This window comes from Eurosta solidaginis, chromosome 3 (assembly GCF_040869045.1).
Source record: "Eurosta solidaginis isolate ZX-2024a chromosome 3, ASM4086904v1, whole genome shotgun sequence".
In the NCBI taxonomy this organism is placed as follows: Eukaryota; Metazoa; Arthropoda; class Insecta; order Diptera; family Tephritidae; genus Eurosta; species Eurosta solidaginis.
Genome location: NC_090321.1, coordinates 51,786,197 through 51,808,343, shown reverse-complemented (window position 1 = coordinate 51,808,343; position 22,147 = coordinate 51,786,197). Strand labels below are relative to the sequence as shown.

The window sequence follows — 22,147 nt, the reverse complement described above, 5'->3', positions numbered from 1 at the left end:
TTTTATTTTCATCACAAAAACACACGTCAGCCAACAACGAAGATGCCAAGAAAGAGCTGAAATTAAAATAAAATAGATGAATTTATTAGTGGTTGTGAAGTTTTGAACGTTGTGTAAGTTGGCGCAAGGTTGCCTAGAGAAGATTTCAGAACGACTGAATTATTTGGTCATACGCAATTTATCTTACTGATTTTATTACTTTAATCGCAAGAAAAACATAACCTCAAAAAACAGGTATAACCTTAATATGTGGCAAAATCAAAATACACACTTCCAATTGTGTACATTAAATTTTTAGGTGGTATATTTGAAACATTTATTGCCATTTGAATTGAAGCATGGACCTTTTCAGATCCCATTATGATTGTCGAGTAACGACCATAGTGACTGTCGACTAAAAGCTGGAGCCCAAGCGGATTACGTGACATAGAATATACCCGCGGTAGGTATGCCTGTGGTAAGAGGCTCATAAAATACCAAATTGATGCAAGGGGTTGTGTAGCGCAACCCTCTCAAGGGGTTGCAAGCACAATATATATCTTCTCCAACCCAACTGCTAACCTCATCTACCTGTGGCGAATCCGGTTTCATTAATAGCCGAGGTTCTGGCGACCCAGAACTCCTGATGGATCTAGGGAATGGGAGGGCGGTATGTCTTAAAAGGTTGCATGCGGCCATACCAAATCGTTCCCGAGATTGTCGGGCTAGTACCTTTATGGTGCTTTTTAACGGAACGTACCGGATCTGCATTCGGCAAAGGACCATCAACATCGATAACACTCCCCAAGGCCTTCGGGGAGTGTGCTTATCGCTACAACAACAACAACTAAAAGCTGGACGTGCAAATCTAAGGCCAATAATAACAGTTGTTTGTAACGCGACTGTACAGAAAGGTCGGCAATTTTCATTGCTTCAATTAATTGTGACTACTTTTATAAAGTTGGCGAGTAGAGAAATTTAGAAATGAGCGAACTTGGATTCAGTAGCTGAATAACAAGAAAACTTTTGAAAGAAATCACGGGGAGACCCAAGGGCACGTATACACACATTTTTCAGTCGGTTCAATTGTGTACGAATGAGTTGAGAGCAGAGTGTTTAGTTCGCAGCTACGTAAAAAGTGGTGCACGCTTGAAGTAAAAAAGAGCCATCAAGTAAAATGAGACATTGAAAAGAACGCATGGACGCTGACAACGTCAGATGAGGCGCATCTGGAGCCTACGCCTCGTTAGCGACGAGTACCAAAAGAAAATTTTGAACTGTATGAGCTTTATGCAGACATCTACATAGGTCAGTAAATTGAAACATAGCGGCTATAGGCCGTTTTATGCGAATGGAAAAATACGCTGAGGTGCAGTATTATTTACGGAACCCGCCAATAAAAGCCGATGTAGAGAGATTTAAGTTCCCGTTGGTGCTTCCAAACGGCGTCAGTTAACTCAGCGAAAAAAGGACAGACGATATCTGTTGAACGTCTGATTTACTTGCGAGTTGATGCCAGAATTGCAAATGCAGTAGTTAATGTGTGGATATAACACTGAAGAACTTCGGCAATTAACCTTGGAAATACTTCCATATTACCGTCTGGCATCCCCCCAGCGGGTTGGGGGTTAGAATATACCCGCGGTAGCTATGCCTGTCGTAAGAGGCGACTGAAATACCAGATTCAAGGGGCTGTGTAGCGCAACCCTTCAGGTTGCCTGCGCAATAAATAGCTGCTGCAAACCCAATTGTCAACCTCACCTATCCGCGGCGAATCCTGTTTCACTAACGGACGAGGCTCTGGCGACCCCAAGCTCCTCATGGAACTTGGCGGTGGGGAGGGAGGGATGGCCTGAAGGTTTAATGTGGCCACATAAATCGTTGCAGAAATGGTCGGGCTAGCACCTTAATGGTGCTGTGTTACCGGAGCGTACCGGATCTGTATCCGGCAAAGGACCATCACATCGATAACACTCCCAAAGCCTTCGGGGAACAACCTTATCGCTACAACAACAACCGTCTGACATGAAAATGTAATATTTTCGCGCAAGACAATTTGAAATGCGTCGAATTTAGGGCAGCTTAGCAATTGATTCAAGGAAAAAGGTGCACGTGCAATTGCTCGAACACAACTTTCTACAATGCCGTTAATGGTCGGGTTAGTACCTTAATTGTACTACTTTTCGGAATTAATAACGGACAGATGACCATCAAAATCGATAATACTTCCCAAAACCTTCGGGGAATGTCTATCGATACAAGAAAAAGAGCACAACTTTGTACACAGCAGTAATAAGACAAAACCCAAAACTAAAACGCTGTAGGATGAAAGAAAAAATATTAGTTGAAAAAATATGTATAACATTATCACATTGTAAATTGATCACCAAATTCATAAAAACAAAAACAAGGTTTAATATGCTTTGTAAAATAAAATTCTAAAAACAGTTTTCCATTATAGGAACTTTAGATACCTATTTAATTTTTTAATGAATTTGGTGATTAAGTATTAATAAAAATCATTTATATTTTACCACTTAAATGCTCCTTCCTTATATCGGGCAATCCCTTCTTGCGACGTTCCCGCTCATGTTCACGTTCCCTCTCTTTGTCTCTGACGCTATTTCGATCGCTACGATCACGGTCACGATCACGTGATGAACGACGCCTGTATGAGCCACGTGGTGAACGACTGCGCGAACGGGAACGTGAACGCCGACGACGACCACCACCGCGATCACGAGAACGTGACCGACTACGGCTACGGCTGCTGCGACGGCGAGTAGAAGACTTGTTGTTGTTATTGTTGTTGTTGTTATTATTATTGTTATTGTTAAAACGATCATGTTCATTGACTGGCGATGAGCTGCGCGAATCGTTTGCATCCAAATTGATAACCTACGATTTGGAAGTAGGAGCGCATTGTCAAGAGATATATAATTTCGTTACAATTAAAAAAAACAACAAAACTAAAAAGTATTAGCAAATCGGCAATAAATGGGAAAAAGTGGACGAGTAGAAAGGAGGGAACAAGTTTGAGGAAAGGCAAGGAAAGATAGGGTTAAGTTGAAGCAAGAGTTTTTTGTTAGTGCCTGTGAGTTTTCTGATGCATTTTTAAAAAAAGTGGGGTTATAATGAGTTTGATGGATTGTCACATTGTGAGCAATTTTTGAAAGCAAACAAAACAAAAAAAAAGCCTAGTAATATTCAAACAAAAAAAAAACTTCTATATATTAATACGCTAATACTAAAAGCCTAGTTGGTTGCAAGGCGTGGCATAGAATCGTGTTGACGTGTGTTTTTCTCAAATGTGATTTTCACACAATCACGGTTCGGTTTTTTCTTTCGTTTTATTTTTTACGTTTACGTTTTTTGAGCAAATTTCACGTTTTTCATACGATAATTAAAACAAACAAAAAATATTGGTTTACCGTTCGTTGCATCTAACATATTTTCGCTTCTATATAATTTTTAATATATTTTTTTTTTAATTTAAAGCTAAACGAAAAAATTTTTAGAATAAACTTACCAGCAGCTCGCTACGCAAACGTTGTTATAGTCCGGCGGAATTTCATCGCTTTTATATAGTAATCTTACCTTTGCAAAGCTTACGCGCATGCGCGATGAAAATTCCGACGCCAAACGGAGTTAGAGAAAATTCAGTTCGAATTTTTAAATAATTTTTATGGGTTTCATAAATAAAAGTACGTTCATATGTACACCCAGCTACAGAAAACAAAGACGCAGTGAATTTGGGACAATATTCGCATTATTTTTCATATTCCAAAATGTTCGTGAGTTTTTACAAAAAGACCATTTTTCAATTAGGAAAGGGAATACAAAGCGTAGGAAATATGAACTCACTTTAAAATTACAATTGCAACTTTATTGAGCTTCGTTAGATGGGAAAGAAAGAACGCGATATATGCGAGAAAATTCAATTCGAAAACTTTCGGGCGAAAGTTGAAGTTAAATGTGTTACATAAATCGGACACGGTAAAGCATTTTCTAGTTTTTCGATATTTATACAAAAATATTTTTATTTTACTTTCATATAAGTTTGTTGTTGTTGTTGTTGTAGCGATAAGGTTACTCCCCGAAGGTTTTGGCGAGTGTTACCGATATGATGGTCCTTTGCCGGATACAGATCCGGTACAGTGACATCAAATATAGGGCGAAGGGACACATGGTCCTATGCCTAAGCTTAGAAAGATATCCTGGGAGCACAAAAGAAGCGGAATGTTGGCGCAAGAGTGGGAAATGGCAGAACATACTATAAACGTGTATACCTCGGTTACAATTTAACGAAAGGGATTGGGTCTGCTTTACTGTGTCAATTCAGAAATAAGTAGATCATACTGAAGTGCCATTCTGGCAGAAATTGTAGCAGTCAAGCAGCAGAAATTCTGGAGAAAACGTGCTTAAGCGGCAGTTAGGTCAATATATACATTAGGGTGGCCACAAGAAATCAATTTTAGATTTTCCGCTGGGGCACTCCCATAAAATATGCCAATAGATTAGAAAATGATACATACAAAGTTTCAGGCCAATCCGATAATGTTAACACGTGCCTCATTGAGGTCAAAGTTAGGAAAAACAGCGATTTTTCAGAAACAATTTTTTGTGTTTCGTCAGTATAAGTGAAACCATTTATGCCAGGAACTTGACTCGTACACCATTCGATAGGTAATTTTATTTGTATTGATTTTGGTCTGAATAATAAAACGGTTATTTTTAGCAGTATTTAGCATTTGTCAGATCAGGTCATAGTGGATATCCCTAATTTTGAATTTCCATGCAAACGTCTACGGATATTACAATTCAATTGTATACGAGTCAAGTTCCTGGCATAAATGGTTTCACTTTTACTGACGAAACACTACAATTTTTTCTGAAAAATCCCTGTTTTTCCTAACTTTGACCTCAATGAGGCACGTGTTAATATTATCGGATTGGCCTGAAACTTTGTATGTATCATTTTCTGATCTATTGGCATATTTTAGGAGGGTGCCCCGAAAGATAGAACAAAAATTAAAATTCACCATATACCTTGTAACCACCCTAATATACATATACTGATAGTCAGGCTGCGATCTAGGCAATAATCTCAAACAGTACTTCATCAAGAAGCTAAATAAAGCATTGGAGAGACTTCCCTCAGGCCGGACCATATATCTATATTGGCTTTCCGGTCATCAAGGAATAGAAGGTAATAAAAGGCCGATAAGTTGGCACAGGAAGGGGCAGCACTCGTTGAATCGACGGTAGACGTCGCAATCCGTTTGGTAGAAATTAAAAAGAGGCAGGAACTGCATATGATCCCTCAAGTAGGAAAGGCGTGGACAGAATCGCGGGTCTGCAAAATTTCAATTTATAAGCAAGTTGCCAATACCTCCAAAGAGAGAAGACTTAATTAGGGCTTATGATGGGCATACTAACTGGAAACTGTCTTCTGGGAAGTGCGAGCTCCTCGCCCAGCGGGTTAAGGGATCAGAATATACCCGCGGTAGGTATGCCTGTCGTAAGAGGCTACTAAAATACCAGATTCTAGGGGCTGTGTAGCGCAACCCTTCAGGTTGCCAGCGCAATATATAGCTTCTCCAAACCCAATTGTCAACCTCACCTATCCGCGGCGAATCCTGTTTCACTAACAGACCAGGCTCTGGCGACTCCCAGCTCCTCATGGAACTTGGGGTGGGGAGGGAGGGAATGGCCTGAAGGTTTAATGTGGCCACATAAATCGTTCGCGAGATGGTCGGGCTAGCACCTTAATGGTGCTGTGGTACCGGAGCGTACCGGATCTGTATCCGGCAAAGGACCATCACATCGATAACACCCCCAAAGCCTTCAGGGAGCAACCTTATCGCCACAACAACAACAACAACAAGTGCGAGCTCCAGGAAGAATCGGTTGAGCACGTTCTGTGTTCGTGTCCTGCGCTCGCGAGGTCAAGGCTCCAGCTACTAGGGGCGGCAGAGTTGCTAGATCTCGACGCAGTAATTAAGCTAGGTCCTAGAAAACTTTTAGTTTTTGCCAAGAGGACAGAGTTATTTTACAATATCATAAGTCCTGGTACCTAATTGGGATTTCTCTGTTTGATCTTCGAACAATTTCTGGCAACACCATGGATACATTTAGTCTATGTGAAGTCTTTATTGAGCGGCCAGTTGAAGCTAACCTAATCTACATTTGAAGGGTTTTTAGAGAATTTAAAAAAATTAATCACAAGATATATCTGTGGAACTTCAAGTAGGTTATAACTATTCTGCCGTTCACAACAAAAATACCCTTAAGATCATTTACTGCCTTTTTGGAAATTGAATATCAACATAAAACAAAAACTAATTCTAAAATTCAAGTTCGAAGAAAAAAAAAGTTTTAAGCATGGTTCAACTATATGGTTGGCTCATCTCTACAGCAACAACATACCTTTATTTAGACAGACAAAATCTGTGTGTTGGTATTGGGCGAATGGAATGGAGAGAAAACATAAAACCTCGCAATTCTTGTGGGTTGTGCGAAAATAATGCGCTAAATTAAATACATTTACTAAAAAAAAAAATAACTTAAAATGATGTGAAACAATTTTTTAATAAAAAATTTACCACCACGCCAGTAAATAATTGCCAATGTGTTGGATACATGTTGCATTTGCATTCTCCTTTTGAAAATTCTTATGCCAGTGAAATTAAATAAATAAAATGAGCTGATGAGAGGAGTCAATCATATAATTCAGCCATGGTTTCAAGTTTGTTGTTTACTTTTCCAATCAAAATTCCTTTTTTTAGACTACTTTTTACAATTTACTTCCCTTTTGCTACAGACGGTAGTATAATCCTTACATATTTACGAACGTATTTCATTTCGTTTCAATATGGAACTCTTCATATAACTTCTTTACTCATGGTCTGGTTCCGCTACTTTGGAGTGCGTGACGCTTAAGATTGTAAACATTGCAAAAAAAATTCACTGCGATTTTGTTTCCTTCATATAGTAGGTGTAAAAAAAGTTTTGAGTTTATAACTAAGTTGGTCAGGTAAAAGGGTTGCAAGCACTTTCTTGCAAGTTTCAAATAAATTCATGAATAATGTTTTTTTCTTTTACAAAACTTGCTGTTTTCCTTTTTGGTCATATCCACATATATAAATCACGTTGTGGGCAAGGGGCTAAGCGAATGATGACAATTTGTTTAGTTATACAATGTTTACACAACAACAATATGTTCGTTTTGCAAGTGCTTCCCGCCCAAGTTTGGTTTACGAAAAAGAGTTAAACAATTTTTAGGCGCCTTCCTTGTTTATGTTGAATGATAACATTGCGATGATTGTGTTTTTTTTTTGTTTTTTTTTTTTTTTTTTTTTTGTGGAACTTTAGCGGGATCTAGAGGTTCTTAAATACATTTTTTTGGTGTATAACTTTGTTTCTCACATATTTAGGATCTGGTATAACAACATCAGGTAATTGGGTGCTGATTCAATCAATGATCGCGTTTTTTTCTCAATATATATGTATGTTTTGTCTTTTAGTCTTATCAACCGCACGTCAGCACAAGCATAACGGTATATTTTATGCAATGCATTTAAAGAGCACTTAATTAAATAAAGGTTTATTAATTTAATTTCCACAATTTTAATAAAGGAAAATAAGAAAAGGTGTCTAAGTTCGGGTGTAACCGAACATTATATACTCAGCGTAAGCTTCAATTGCACATTTCATTTCAGATAAATTACTTTTCTACATAACACGTGGCCCCGTCCGTTTAAAAAAAATGTTTCCCCATTTCCTCCTACAAACTTGATAAGTGAAATATCATTGATTCAAACCTAGTTTTTGCTAAGTTATATTATTATTCTAGTCTACGACCCTTTTAAAAATCTTTTTTATAAAAGTGGGAGTGGTCTTTAACCGATCTCGCCCATTTTTACAATAAATATTTCCTGCTATAGGGAAAATTTGTGTACCCAATTTTATTACGATCCGTTAGTTTTTCTTCGAGTTATGGCTCCCGAAACATAGAAAATTGCTTAGTCATAAAAGGGGAGGTGCCACGCCCATTTTTAAAAATTTGAAGTTTTTCCTATTTATTGTTATAAATCCACTTGAGAAATGAAATACCATTGTTATAAAGCTCTTTTTGCACAGATATAGCTTATTTTATTCGTCCACGACACTTTTAAAAATCTTTTATATAAAAGTGGGCGTGGTCCTTAACCGATTTCGTTAATTTTTCTTCAAAGCATTCCTTATAGTACAGGCAACCTCTTTGCCGAATTTTGTTACGATAGGTTTAACGATTTTTGATTTATGATTCAAAATATTTGTAAAACTGATTTTATCACAAGTGGGCGGTGCCACGCCCATTTTAAACACATTTTTCAAATTTTTATCAAGAGTCTCAATATCAGTCCACACGTCAAATTTCAACATTCTAGGTGTATTATTTACTAAATAATCAGTTTTTTTTTGTTTTTTCCAAAATGTTATATATATAAAAAGTGGGCGTGGTTATCATCCGATTTCGCTCATTTTCAATACCAATATATTCTGGGTCCAGATAAGCTCGTGTACCAAATTTGGTGAAGATATCTCAATATTTACTCAAGTTATCGTGCTAACGGACTGACGGACATGGCTCAATCAAATTTTTTTCGATACTGATGATTTTGATATATGGAAGTCTATATCTATCTCGATTCCTTTATACCTGCACAACCAACCGTTATCCAATCAAAGTTAATATACCCTGTGTGCAAAGCACGCTGAGTATAAAAAAGAAAGTATTTAAAATCACTTTTTGAATAAATTACAACTCCATTTTTCAGCATTTGCATGCAAATATTTCCGTTCAACTGTGTCAAATGATACTTATTGCAACGTATTAAAATTAAATAAAACATCTAAAAGTTTCCAATAACATAAAATTACGTATGTAACTAAAAAGTATAAAAGCTTGTTCCGGTTACTGCAAATTTTACGAATTACGATTTAGTTTGGATTGCTGGCTCTTGCAAATGCAGTAAATACGCATACAATTTTATTTCAAGTAAACTGAAAATAACTGAAAATGTTTAATGCGATAACCAGCAAGTAAAATAATAGCCGTAAAATTTCGAAAATTTGCGTGAAACCCAGAATATGCTAGTATACATATTAGTATACATATATACCTCTATTTTTTGCTCCACCGATACAAATTCCACTTCTTTGTTGATCTCATTTTTGGCTGCTTCAGCGACGCCGGTATGACCTCCTGCAGTGTGACTGACTGTATGTGGAGGAGGCTGCGTCTAATTAAGTTAAATGAAAGAAATTGAAATTGAACAAAAAAGTAGAGTAGAAAATCATTAATCAATAAAAATATGTTAAGTTTGATATTAATAATGTTTACCTTTAAAACGTTTTGCAAATGTTTTTCAAACTCTACTTCTTGCATACGCATTTCGTTGATTTTATATTGTTGTTCCTGTTCCTGTTGTTTCATTTTTTGGAAATTTTGTAAGGTCTGCAGTTGACGCAATACATTTGGATCATTCAGTAGCTGTTGTAGGTTATTGTTCTAAAAAAGATTGATTAATATTTGTATAAAAAAATTGCATGCTAAAAATAAATAAATACAAAATAAACCATGAATGTGTAAATGTAAGCATGAATTAAAAATTTTAAATTTGTACACGAGTGCAGCAAATTTAGAAAAACAAACATTTTCATGAAATAATTTTTTTTTGCCATTTTTGAGTTTAGTAGTTTTTGGCGAATGCACATTTAAAACAAACAAAAAAAAATATGTTCAATAAGTTTGAGCATAGGGCCTTTGTCAATTGGTAACAAAGTACCTGTGAATATAATTTGATATTATTAATTTTGAATTCTTGAAGTTTGCTATTGAAAAATAACCCAACACATATTTCTGAAAATGTGAAAACAGATTTTTTTAGCCAAACATTAAAGTTAAAATTAGTTTTATTTTTTAATTAAATAAATTTTTAATGTCTCGAAGCACGTTTTGACTTTCTAATATTTCGCACATACCCTGCTTATTCCTTTATCAATTGCATTTCTGAAAAAGACAGATGTATTTAAAAACAACTGAAAAAATGTCTTATGCCTATTTCACACAGAGGCTTAATGAAATAATTAGTCAAGTTTACGGCATTAAAGCCCTAATTGAACTCAATACAAATTCTTAATCGAGTGAAAAATCCAGTCGGCATTACTTACTGCTTGGATTTTTATTGTCAATGTAACAAATGACAATCAAAAATAAATTATTTTCAATAATTTACGAAAAATAGAAAAACACGAAAAAATTCAAAATTTAATTTTCGCTGAATTTGCTGCAAAAGATAATCTGGCTTTTTCGAAAATAGGCACATATTTGGTTAGGTGCAACTAGGGCTGGGACTATCCACCTATTCGAATATCAGGATATCCATACGCATATCCGTTGACACGGATAAAATCCGGACGGCATCCGGTTAATATTCGTTTGTGAAACTATCCGGATATCCAGATTTGTGAAGATCCGGTTAATAACCGTATTTTTGGATATCCAGTGAAAGCAACAAATTGATGTACCATTTATGTTTATTTAACATTAATAATAATAAATTCATGGGGCATTAAAATCAATTAACAGCGTTTTTTCCCAATATAAACAAATGGCACTGTTCTTATTTTCACCTGTTTGTAAAATTGTAGCTTTTTAATTTTGACGTTAATTTAATAATCTACAAACATATTTTCTGAATAATTTTTCGATGTTTGCTTCGTTCAATTCTGATATGCAGGTATTCAAGTTTTATATTCCAGTATCCGGGCTTACGGATATCCGGATTTTCCGTTTACGTATCCAGATAGCCGAACAGCGGATATCCGGATTTCCCAGTTATAAACCCGGATATCCGGATAGCAGGATTGTTTGCTTAACTATCCGATTATTCGAATATCCGGTTTATCCGGATAGTTGAAAAATGCGGATGCAGTTCACAGCCCTAGGTGCAACATTTATGTCGTAGTTGCGCATGCATTTTATTTTGATTGTATTTATAGTTAAGAAGGAAACGGCTGGTTTCCATTTTAACTATTTTTTGTAAAAACGAAATATTTTTTGGGGCTGCTGACAGATGTTCGCTTAATGAAGCAAAAGGCCCTGTATGAAAGGTGAATCTTAATTATTTCATTAAGTAGAATTGTGATTCGATTAAGCTTCTGTGTGAAAACGGTATTACAGAATTTTTCTGCCATTCATTTTGCTCTTTATCAAACGCATTTCTCTTTTTCTGAATTTCATTTGCCCTTTTCTCAATTACAGTTGAAAAATTTGTTGGTGCAAGAAATTGGCTGGGCATTATTTTTTGTGTGTCTGGTTATCAAGTTTAAGGTTAAAAAATATTTATCTAAATATTTAAATAGTATAAACCACAAATTGTGATAAAACGAAAAGAAATTTAAATTTTGTTCTATTATACAAGAATATTACAAGATAAGTATGGCAATTATGAAAGCGAAAGTGTTCTAGAAATTGTACGTTTTATTCTTATAATAGTCGCATGCAAAAGAATAAATAGTCATATACCAAAATATTTTTTTCAATGGTCTCTTAGGGCCGACTTGCAGAACGGGAAGTTTTCTTTTTAACGCAGTTAATTAAAAAAATTTTTTTTTTCAAAAAGGAAAGAGCTTAACCCTTCATGCCATGTTAACTCTGAGTTAAAAGTGAAAATTTTTCGTTGTGCAAATGGGCCTTAGAATCAATTGTCTATTATAGCATTTTCAGGTCAAATGAAACTTTTTTCAAGTCAAGTGAAACTTTTTTCATTTCAAATGAAACTTTTTTCATTTCAAATGAATCTTTTTTCAAGTCAAATGAAACCATACTACTAAGGTAATTGTCAATATATTTATATCGTACTTTATAACGCTAAGTATTTATCAAATTTTTCTTTAAGACAACTATTTCTAATTAGCCACATTGAAGGCAAAATTTTTGCTTACATTTTCTTTGTGAATTTAAGCTGCAGTTAAGGTCGGCTTAATTTAGTCTTGCCTTTTGATCGTTTCAATTTTTAATAGATAAAGTAGCAGGGTTATACGCTAGGCAACTTATATACTACAGTTTAACCACCCACTTAAAATAAGCACCTATATTTTTTACTTGTATCTACTCCTCTTATATATAAAGCACATTCTTCTTCTACATATACTTCGTTAATAACGTGGGAATAAAGCAACGTAGAGAACAAATAGAAGGAACCAAATGGCATGATGTGAGCGTATTTCCTATTCACTGTCTGACACCAACTAACACATGGGTTAAATCCTCTGTATTATGCTTTTCTCTTTAACCAACGTCTTACCAAACAACATAGAACGATAGCAAGGTATTGAGAGAAACATTACTTTTACCAACTATATAGTAGAGCATGTCGACTGTGGAGAGATCTTTTTTAACTATGCTGAAAAACATAACGGTAAAAAGTGATCTTTTCTACTCTATGGCGTAGTTTCATTGCATTTGTTTTTATTCCATTATTTTTCATTGTATATTGTATTTAAATGTAATACTTAGAATATATATATTAGAATGGATCGATTTATTAACCGATATCGGGCCAACGATGTTTCGATAGGATTTGGGGTCAGGAAAAAAAGTTTCACTACGCATACCCAAACAAATAATTTTCGAGCCTGCGAAATTTCATTTTTTTTTTTTACATTTTTTGACTTATTTTTAAGGGTTTTTTCATGACCTACTAAAAAAATTTTCGGAGATTAAGTTTCCTTTAAACTATTCTGATCTATTTCGTTGTAGTGCGAATAAAAACAAAGTTTATTCCACCTTACGGCCCAACGTTTCGCCAAATTTCCTTGGCATCCTTAGGGGCGTAATATTTTTAGATTTGGCGGTTGACAAAATTACAAATGAAAAGTAAATAAAATTTACAAAAATTACACCACTAATTATATAGAAAATCGCTACCATCGATTTGTGGTACACTTTGTCACATTAAACACTATGAACACTATAAAATTTTCATTTGATTGTATATGTTTCATGTATACCAACGTTTTTAGCGGACGCTTTTGGGTCGGACGTATGAAATTTTTTTTGTAGGTCATGAAAAAACCCTCAAAAATCAAAGTCAAAAAAAGTAAAAAAAAAAAAATGAAATTTCGCAGGCTCGAAAATTATTTGTTTGGGTATGCGTAGTGAAACTTTTTTTCCTGACCCCAAATCCTATCGAAAAATCGATGGCGCGATATCGGTTAATAAATCGACCCATTCTAATATATATATTCTAAGTATTACATTTAAATACAATATACAATGAAGAATAATGGAATAAAAACAAATGCAATGTAACTACGCCATAGAGTAGAAAAGATCACTTTTTACCGTTATGTTTTTCAGCATAGTTAAAAAACATCTCTCCACAGTCCACATGCTCTACTATATAGTTGGTAAAAGTAATGTTTCTCTCAATACCTTGCTATCGTTCTATGTTGTTTGGTAAGACGTTGGTTAAAGAGAAAAGCATAATACAGAGGATTTAACCGATGTGTTAGTTGGTGTCAGACAGTGAATAGGAAATACGCTCACATCATGCCATTTGGTTTCTTCTATTTGTTCTCTACGTTGCTTTATTCCCACGTTATTAACGAAGTATATGTAGAAGAAGAATGTGCTTTATATATAAGAGGAGTAGATACAAGTGAAAAAAGTTTCATTTGACTTGAAAAAAGTTTCATTTGACCTGAAAATGCTATATCTATTGTTAATTAATTTATTGTCATATTTTTAAATATTACATTTTTTGTTTTTGTTACTATCTTTTTTTGATCTTATGCTGTTTTGACTAGCACTTTAAAATAATTTTGTCAAATTGTTGTGCTGGGAAATCATGATGCAATAACAAGGTGACTGAGATTAAAAATTGTAGTAAAAACCATAAAAATTTATTTTCCTGGAAAAGTATGAAACGGCATCACTTTTTTTCTCCAACTCTATTTTGTGTTGGCTTTTCTATCGTTAATTTTCGGCGTTAAATGATGGTAAGATGTTTTATAATTTATATAATACTGATAGATATTATTTTAAATAAGCTCTTATAACTTTATTTATAGGTATTGTTGGCGGCGATGCAAGAAACCAGACGCAAAGCTGAATGCAGCTGATTTGATTGCCACCGATCCAAAATTGGCTTTCCAAAGAGGTAAAGAGCTGTGGGATTACCTACGTAAGGATGAGCCAGAAAATCAACCACGCCCTGTGAGTTTGGAACAACTTATAGTCATCTTGATGGTCGAATCGAAGCGAAAATAGTTACAGTCTCTAGCACCCATCCATTACTTCATCGTCAACGGCAGAACGACGAAGACGTGAATGGCAGGACAGCAATGTTCCTGCTCCGCATATAAATGGTGTCTACTGTGAAATATAAATTCTTATATAATAACCATCGAGTTTTATTTTTGCGTTATGCAATGCATATGCACTTTCTTTATATATTTGGAAACGTTGCTAACCACTTGCAAATGAGCTATGTTGTTTTTGCTCCAAAGTTAAGTAAAACTAATTATACTATTTGTAAACCGGGGGGAACATAAACGCAAACACGACGTGCGGCCCATTACAATACGGTATAACCATGCCAATGCTGACGCATCTTGGTGATGAGGGTGTAAGCTATCCGACGCACATTTTCAATTTATCGTTGAAGTCCATCGTCATTCCCGAACAATGGAAAACGGAAAGGATACATCACTCCTTTCGCTAGTAGGGGAACATAAGTTACGGACTGAACCAGGAAAAACCCCATCATAGGACGGTGCTCGTGGCACTCGACCTGCCGAAAGTTTTTGACACAGTCAACTACGGCACGCTACTCCAAGACATAGAAGGTATACCCCTTCCTCCTTGTCTAAAAAGATGGGCCTCAAATTATGTGAATGGTCGGCAAGCATCGGTTCAATTTAGGAACGAAACCACAAAGCCTAGTATAATTAAACAGGGGGTGCCACTGGGTGGTTTTCATCGACGATTCTGTTTTACTGATATCTACATATCAAAGCTCCCTTCCACACCAGGAGTTAACATTATTTCTACGCCTGCACGATAATGACAACAGGACCTGGCCCTCCAAAAAACGAGTTGGTTTATAGAATAAATCGTTATATCCCCTGTATTTCTGGTTTCTTCGCCTCGCGCGACCTGGTACTATCACCGACCTTATCCAGGGCCACTCTTTTTAGGACGTGGAAGGAACAGATGACGCAAATATTGGACTTCTCGTCTATGGTGTTACGTTATCGAATGTCAGTCACCCAAATATCTTAGGGGTAACGTTCGATAACAAAATCACCTTCAAGTCACATGTCACCCGAAATTGTATCCAAAGTACAATGCCGCAACAAAATTCTCAAGTTGCTTACCGGCAGTACTTGGGGAAAAGATAAAGGAACGTTGCTAGCCACTTGCAAAGCAATTGGCCGGCCGCTCATCTGCTACGCGGCATCAGTTTGGTTGCCTAGTCTTAAAAACACATACTGGAAAAGGCTGCAGGCCTGCTAATATGCTGCATTTAGAACTGTCACGGGATGTCTTCTTATGACCCCTGACAGCATTATGTAGTAAGGCAAAAGATCTCAAAATTAAAGAGCATAACGAAATGCTGAAGAGACAGTTTTTGACCAGGAAACTCTAGCAAACAACTGCGTGATCTAGCCCCGCCTCCAAGAGATTTAAGGAAACATCTCCATAAGATGAGATCAGGCACCTACATACCAAGGAGCCCTAAGCAAAATCCATACAGAATCAGTAAACGCTTTTGTTGGATCGTGGCCGGTTAACCACGTTATCAATATACACTATTTTATCCTTGCAGAAGAATAAAGCATACCACCAAGGGAAATCCGAAGCTCTCTTTGGCTTTGGACCTCTGCCCACAGTTGGGCTATAAGCATATTGGTTGGAGGATAAGCATTTTGATACCCCTTCTCGAAACAAAATTTGGCATAATCAAAAGTTGGCGGGACCTATACTATTATTGTTTTTTTGGGATTGTTTTTTTTTTTTGGCAGAAATAAACTCGAATCGCTTATCAAACCATTGTCGAAAGACGATGCCGTTAAGCAAAAGTACTAAACATTTGTTTCTAAAGTACTTTGAACTGGATACCAAAAATTTCGTTATAGTAGAAAGACATATTACCTATTTGCCGCGGCAGTCGCTTTGGCATATATTCACTTCTTTAATAAAAAAAATTACAAAATATTAGTTTCGTGCTTTGCTAAAAAAAGTACTAGATTTAATACTATTTCACAAAAGGCATTTTCTTTTCTTCCTCTTTCTCTCATCCTTCGTTTAATATGGGAGTTTTCAAAATGAGCTGTCACTACATACCACCTTGTCGTTATTACATCATGCATTAAATAAAAGAATACAATGCAACAACAAAAAGTTTAATTTAGAAAACAAAACTAAATAACCTAGACACAAGAGAAACTAATTAATTTTTCGTTTTCACTACATTTGAGCTAGTTCTATTTTACAGTAAAGTATATTAATTTGTGTACCGTTTTTTTTTAATAATTATTACTTTGTTTATTAAGCTACAATATTACCAATTAATAAACTTTTTATGGTAAAATTTTTGCTGATACAATTTTTTCAACTAAAAATTCCGTTTCAACATTGGTTTTTCTTTTTTTTCTTCTTTTTTTTTCTATGGTTCAAGACATAGAGAATACGCTAATGTAAAACTTATATAAACGGTTATTTTATAAGCATACTTTTATTTAAAGGCGAATCTATACAATGTACGTTCTGCTGTGCCAAGCCCAAGGCGAAGGGATAACAACACCTGGTACTGAATTCGCCTTGGCCAAGCCGTTGCATGGAAAATATGAAGAAGAAGCAATCAGCTGATAGGAGAATATCACCTTGTACTAAATTCATCTTGTATTGTTCGAAAAATATGCTTGTAGAGCTTTCATAAAATTTGCATTTCACATTCCAAGTCCAATCAACAAAATTATATACAAAAAATCATATAACAAATATGCTACCAACAAATAAACAAGGAATATAAATGATAAATTATGAATGTAACAACATATAAAGTAGACAATTGAAGTAAAATTACATCGATCAGCTTAGAAGTGTTATTCGGCGATTTGTTTTCGATACCATCATCATCAGCTATTAAAATATCATGTGAGCTTTTTGTATATTTCGTATATGTTTCAGTATGTAGAGCTTTATTGCCGCTGCTAGATAATCCGCTACTGCCAGCACCGCCATTTCCACCAAGGCTGGCCATACGGCTGCTACCAATAACACCACCACCACCACCACCGCTACTAGCCTCGATTAAGCGTGCATATTCATGCGCGTCTCGATCACCACGAGAATCGCGCCTCTCTCTTGACTCACGCAATTCACGCGTTTCGCGTATTTCACGCAACTCACGTGATTCACGTGCTTCGCGTAATTCCCGTACTTCTCGAACCTCGCGCGATTCACGTATATCACGCAAATCACGTACATCTCTCAAATCACGTACCTCGCGTAAATCTCTCAAATCACGTATCTCTCGTGGTTCACGTACATCTCGCAAGTCACGTATCTCACGCGTTTCACGTACATCTCGCAAGTCACGAATTTCTCTCAAATCACGTGTTTCACGTATATCACGCGATTCTCTCAATTCGCGTGTAGATTTGGTTGAACTCACTCCTGTTGTTGCTGATTGACGTTTGAGATATTGTTGCATGTGTTCGAGTTGACGCAAAGTACTATTATCAAGCACACTCTGAGCTTTCTCATGACTCATTGTCTAATTTTTGTTTGTTTTATATTTGATTTTGATTTTTTTGTATGATTTGATGATTGGTATGTTTGGCAATTCGTTAGTATGCATGTTTAATTGAAAGAAGACAAAATCACCATTTTAACAATGTCTAGTAAGCGTTGTAGACAATTTTATTTGTGTTGGTACTAGATTACAAATACTTACCGATAAATCAGGCATTCCACTGTGCTTATCGTCGGCATTCCCTGATGCTGGCCCCATACCGCTCATATTATTTAAACTTAACTCCATAGTGCTCGACGAAATATTTAGACCATTTGTTGTGCTATCGCTATTACCACCTGGCGGTAATTGATATATTGGATGATTTGGATCGGCTAAATCGAATATTGGTTGAATAACTTCTGGTGCAAAAACATTATTTTTTTGCCATAAATTGAGTACGCGTATAATGCGACTTTTATCCTCGGGTGCACAACGAAATAGATTCGCAAATGTTTCTTGGATGTTACGTGCAAAGCGTGGCGCAAATACATCTTTATCTGGGCCAAACTGATGTCGTGATTGTCGTACAATGGAATCAATCACATACAAGCCTGGCACCTTATATTCTGGCTTACATTTGAGTATAAATTTTTCAACACTCTGTACGACGTGCTTATAGAATTTAATGGCACGCATGGCAGATTTAGTGATGGCGGCCATTTTGGCCTTTGAAATAGGCGGTTTCTGTTCATAGAGGCTGGAAAGCTGTAAAAAGAAATTAAAAATTAGTATGAATAAGAGAATGTTAAGTAACAATAAGAGAAAGGATAGGTTAGGTTGAACTGGCCGCTCCATGAGGACCTCACATAGACTGAATAAGTCCATAGTGTTACCAGAAGTTTGTTTTAACGACCAAACTGAAAAACCCTATCAAAAACCAGGACCTATGTTATAAAATAACTACGTCCTAATGGCAGTAGCCATGCTGCCACTTGCTGCTTCTAGATCTGACAGCTTTATCACTCCTAAAAGCTGGAGTCTTAGCCTGGCAAGTGCAGGGCACGAGCACAGAACGTGCTCGATCGTTTCCTCCTCCAGCCCGCACTTCCTACATCTGCTATTACTGACCAAGCCTAATTTAAAGCATGTGACGCCAGAAGGCAGTGTCCAGTCAGAATACTCGTCATGAGTATACAGTCCTCTCTTTTTAATGATAGAAGCAACTTTGTTAGTCTAAGGTTGAAAGACCTACACATAATCTTTACACTTTACAGCCCCGCGCTTGAACCCACGCCTTTCCTGCTTGGTCGATCATGTGCACCTCTCGCCTTCGCTTAATCTCGCCCAGTCTAATTGGGACGTCTACGGAGCAAGCTTCAAGGGATGCGCCCTTTTAGCTAGTTCAACCGCTTTTGCATTCCCATGTATTCCCAAATGCCCTGGGACCCAATATAGATGTATGCTTCTCCCTGTCCCGATTCTCTCCAGGGACTGCTTACACTCTAACACGCATTTAGATGCTGTGATGTGCGAGATTATTGCCTTAATTGCTGCTTGGAAAACGCCACAGTAATCCGGCAGCCTGCAGGATCTGTGTATTTCCGGATCAGGACAGTATACCGCAGACCCTACTTCTTCCACTACTTTGGAACCATCTGTGTACACATGTATCGCCTCGTCCGACATTTGAGCACCCTTGCGCCAACCGTCTACCTCTATTGTGGCCTTAAGATCACCCTCGAAGCGCAGATAGGGAATCAGGTAGTCTGTTCGAAAGGATAGTTAAATGAAAACTTAATGAAGCAAAAACTTGAAATCAAATAAACAGAAAAACTTAGTGCAAAAATAAATTTTCATGGTCATAACCAACTCATACAGACCACAAGAAACGTGAATCTTTACATCCTTCCACAAAGTACCTACCCTGTCTTTATTTTATACTTATCTAAAAAGTCGCTTAAGTATGTACATCTGTTCAGTATATATTACATATCTTATACAAGCGATTATTATTAACAATGGCCGCCTGGGCGCAATCTTATGGAAGGAAAACTTCCTCGTTGTTTGGTAGTGTAGTATTTATTTATTTATTAGTCTACAAATTTAACATTTATCAGACTAAATATAGTACGGATTACAGATAAATTACGGAAGCATACAAATTGAACAAAATTATATTATAAAATATGTATATTAGACGGGGTCGATTTATTAACCTATATCGCGCCATCGATTTTTCGATAGGATTTGGGCTCAGGAAAAAAAGTTCCACTACGCATACCCAAAGAAATTATTTTTGAGCCTGCAAAATTTCAACGATTTTTTCGATTTTTTATGCATTTTTTCATTTTCAAGGCTCCAAATCATTTTTTATGTATTTTTTTCGTTCAATTGCCAAATGCAAAATTGGTAAATGCAGTTTTTTGAAAAAAAAAAAAATTTTCTTTTGTGGAGATTTAGAAGAATTTTGGTCGAAACATCAATTTTGTTTGCAAGCTCAAAAATTATTTTTTTGGGTATGCGTAGTGGAACTTTTTTTCCTGAGCCCAAATCCTATCGAAAAATCGATGGCGCGATATAGGTTAAGTTTCGTCCATACAAATCGACCCAGGTTAATGTATATACACTATTAAATCAGTTGTCGGGATGGACTGTGATGCCGAGCAACGGGAATTGATTATTAGTGGACGTGATTTCGAGCAGCTGATGTATATTTGACATAATAACAAGTAGGGCTGCGATGTGTGGGAGGTTGGAAAGGACGTGATTCCAACCCACCCGCCCAAAGTTACTGGAGCTGGTGATAAGGCGTGATTTCGAGCAGCTGATGTATATTTGACACACAACAAGAAGGGCTGCGATGTGTGGGAGGTTGGAAAGGACGTGATTGATTGCAAGCAAGCCGCCCAAAGTTACTGGAACTGGTGATAAGAGTGGGAGGTTGGAAAGGACGTGATTCCAAGCCACCCACCAAAATCATTGCGCATTTAAGGTAGTCAGCAGAAATTTTTTTATTACGTAGAGTGATACACACGTATCAATGTATTTGCAGTGCTTATTGAAGTCAGTACACAGTAGAGATATACGCCGCCGCTGCCGCCGAATGTCAAAAATATCGCCGCGGCGGCGGCGTCTGGTGCGTTACTATATTTTCTACTCGTTAAAACTATTTAGGACATTTATTGTTCATGTCGAAAATTAGACTGAAATAAAAATAAAAAAAATAAACCCGAAGGGTTGCGCTACACAGCCCCTTGAATCTGGTATTTTAGTCGACTCTTACGACAGGCATACCTACCGCGGGTAAATAAATAAATATACTGACCCCCTAACCCGCTGGGGGAGGGTCAGGAGGCGTGGTAGCGACTGGTGGTCGGGATTGCTACTGTTCGCACATCGGGAATTGTAGCTCTTAAAAACAGCCGAAAAAACTGGAGGCGCCCTATGCCACGAGAGTCATGAGTGTTAATAGACTATTAATAGCAACCGTAAGTCGCCTATGTGCGCGACCGCTAAAGAGCCACAAATGATTTAAAGAAATTGTGTTCGCGACGATTATTAGGAGTTAACCCTAGGTGAAACTACGCTTTGCACGGGATATGCAGACAAAAGAGTGGCTATTTAATGTATCTCTATTTCTTTTCAGCAGACGCAGCAGTACCAATTCCAAAGACTGGGGTTAGGTTCGAAGCCTCTATGGAGTAAGTGAACTAGGGATAATTCCTCCGGAAGGAGCTACTCCTGGACATTTTTGAACGGTCTGCGAGATCTTGGGGCAAAAACCCCGTATCTTTCAAAAATGGCCAACACGTTGATTTCCTTAAAAACATACAAACAAAACTTTTCCTAAATACTATATTTTTAAAAAGAAAAATCAAGCTTTTTAAAGTAAGAACACCGGTATATAATAGAGCCTACGCCGCACAGTGTAACTTTTTTCACTTTTAGGATGCCAAAAGTCCAAAAAACTATGTTCTCCAATCTCAAAAATGTTTTGACATGCAACAGATTAATAACCAACTGTTAAGAAAATGTATATACAGCAAAGTAAAAAATCACGATCACCATGATAAGCATTATTAAACTTGGATAATTGAAACAAGTGTAAAAATCACAGTCCAAAATTTTTGACCAACTTTGTGGCCACGTGGTGGATTTTTCGATAACTGTTTTAACTTCAAACTATTTTATTTAACATACTTGGGTAGTTTATAACAGCATTGGTAAGTTTCAGCCACGTGGGCATTTTTTTAAATTTTATTATTTTTTTTTTTTGTTTTAGACAGCCACTAAAAGTTTGGTAAGCTTAGAAAATTTTTCGTTTTCAATAGAATAAAACTTGCCTAATTCCGCCCAATTCTATTGAACGA

General features: G+C 36.5%; 1 protein-coding gene across 2 annotated transcripts in view; it reads right to left on the bottom strand.

Annotated features, from left to right (window-relative positions):
* The window catches only part of Isha (Insulator su(Hw) mRNA adaptor), a 71,988-nt gene that overhangs the window by 18,084 nt on the left and 31,757 nt on the right, over positions 1-22,147 (bottom strand). Inside the window, exons 2-6 of one of the 2 annotated variants that reach the window (XM_067771678.1) lie at positions 17,997-18,542; positions 17,124-17,816; positions 9,368-9,535; positions 9,147-9,266; positions 2,514-2,877 (exon numbers count right to left, since the gene is read on the bottom strand). In XM_067771678.1, coding sequence (XP_067627779.1) covers positions 2,514-2,877; positions 9,147-9,266; positions 9,368-9,535; positions 17,124-17,816; positions 17,997-18,542 — 1,891 coding nt within the window. The remainder of the gene's footprint in view (positions 1-2,513; positions 2,878-9,146; positions 9,267-9,367; positions 9,536-17,123; positions 17,817-17,996; positions 18,543-22,147) is intronic. The other variant, XM_067771679.1, reaches the window with a different exon arrangement.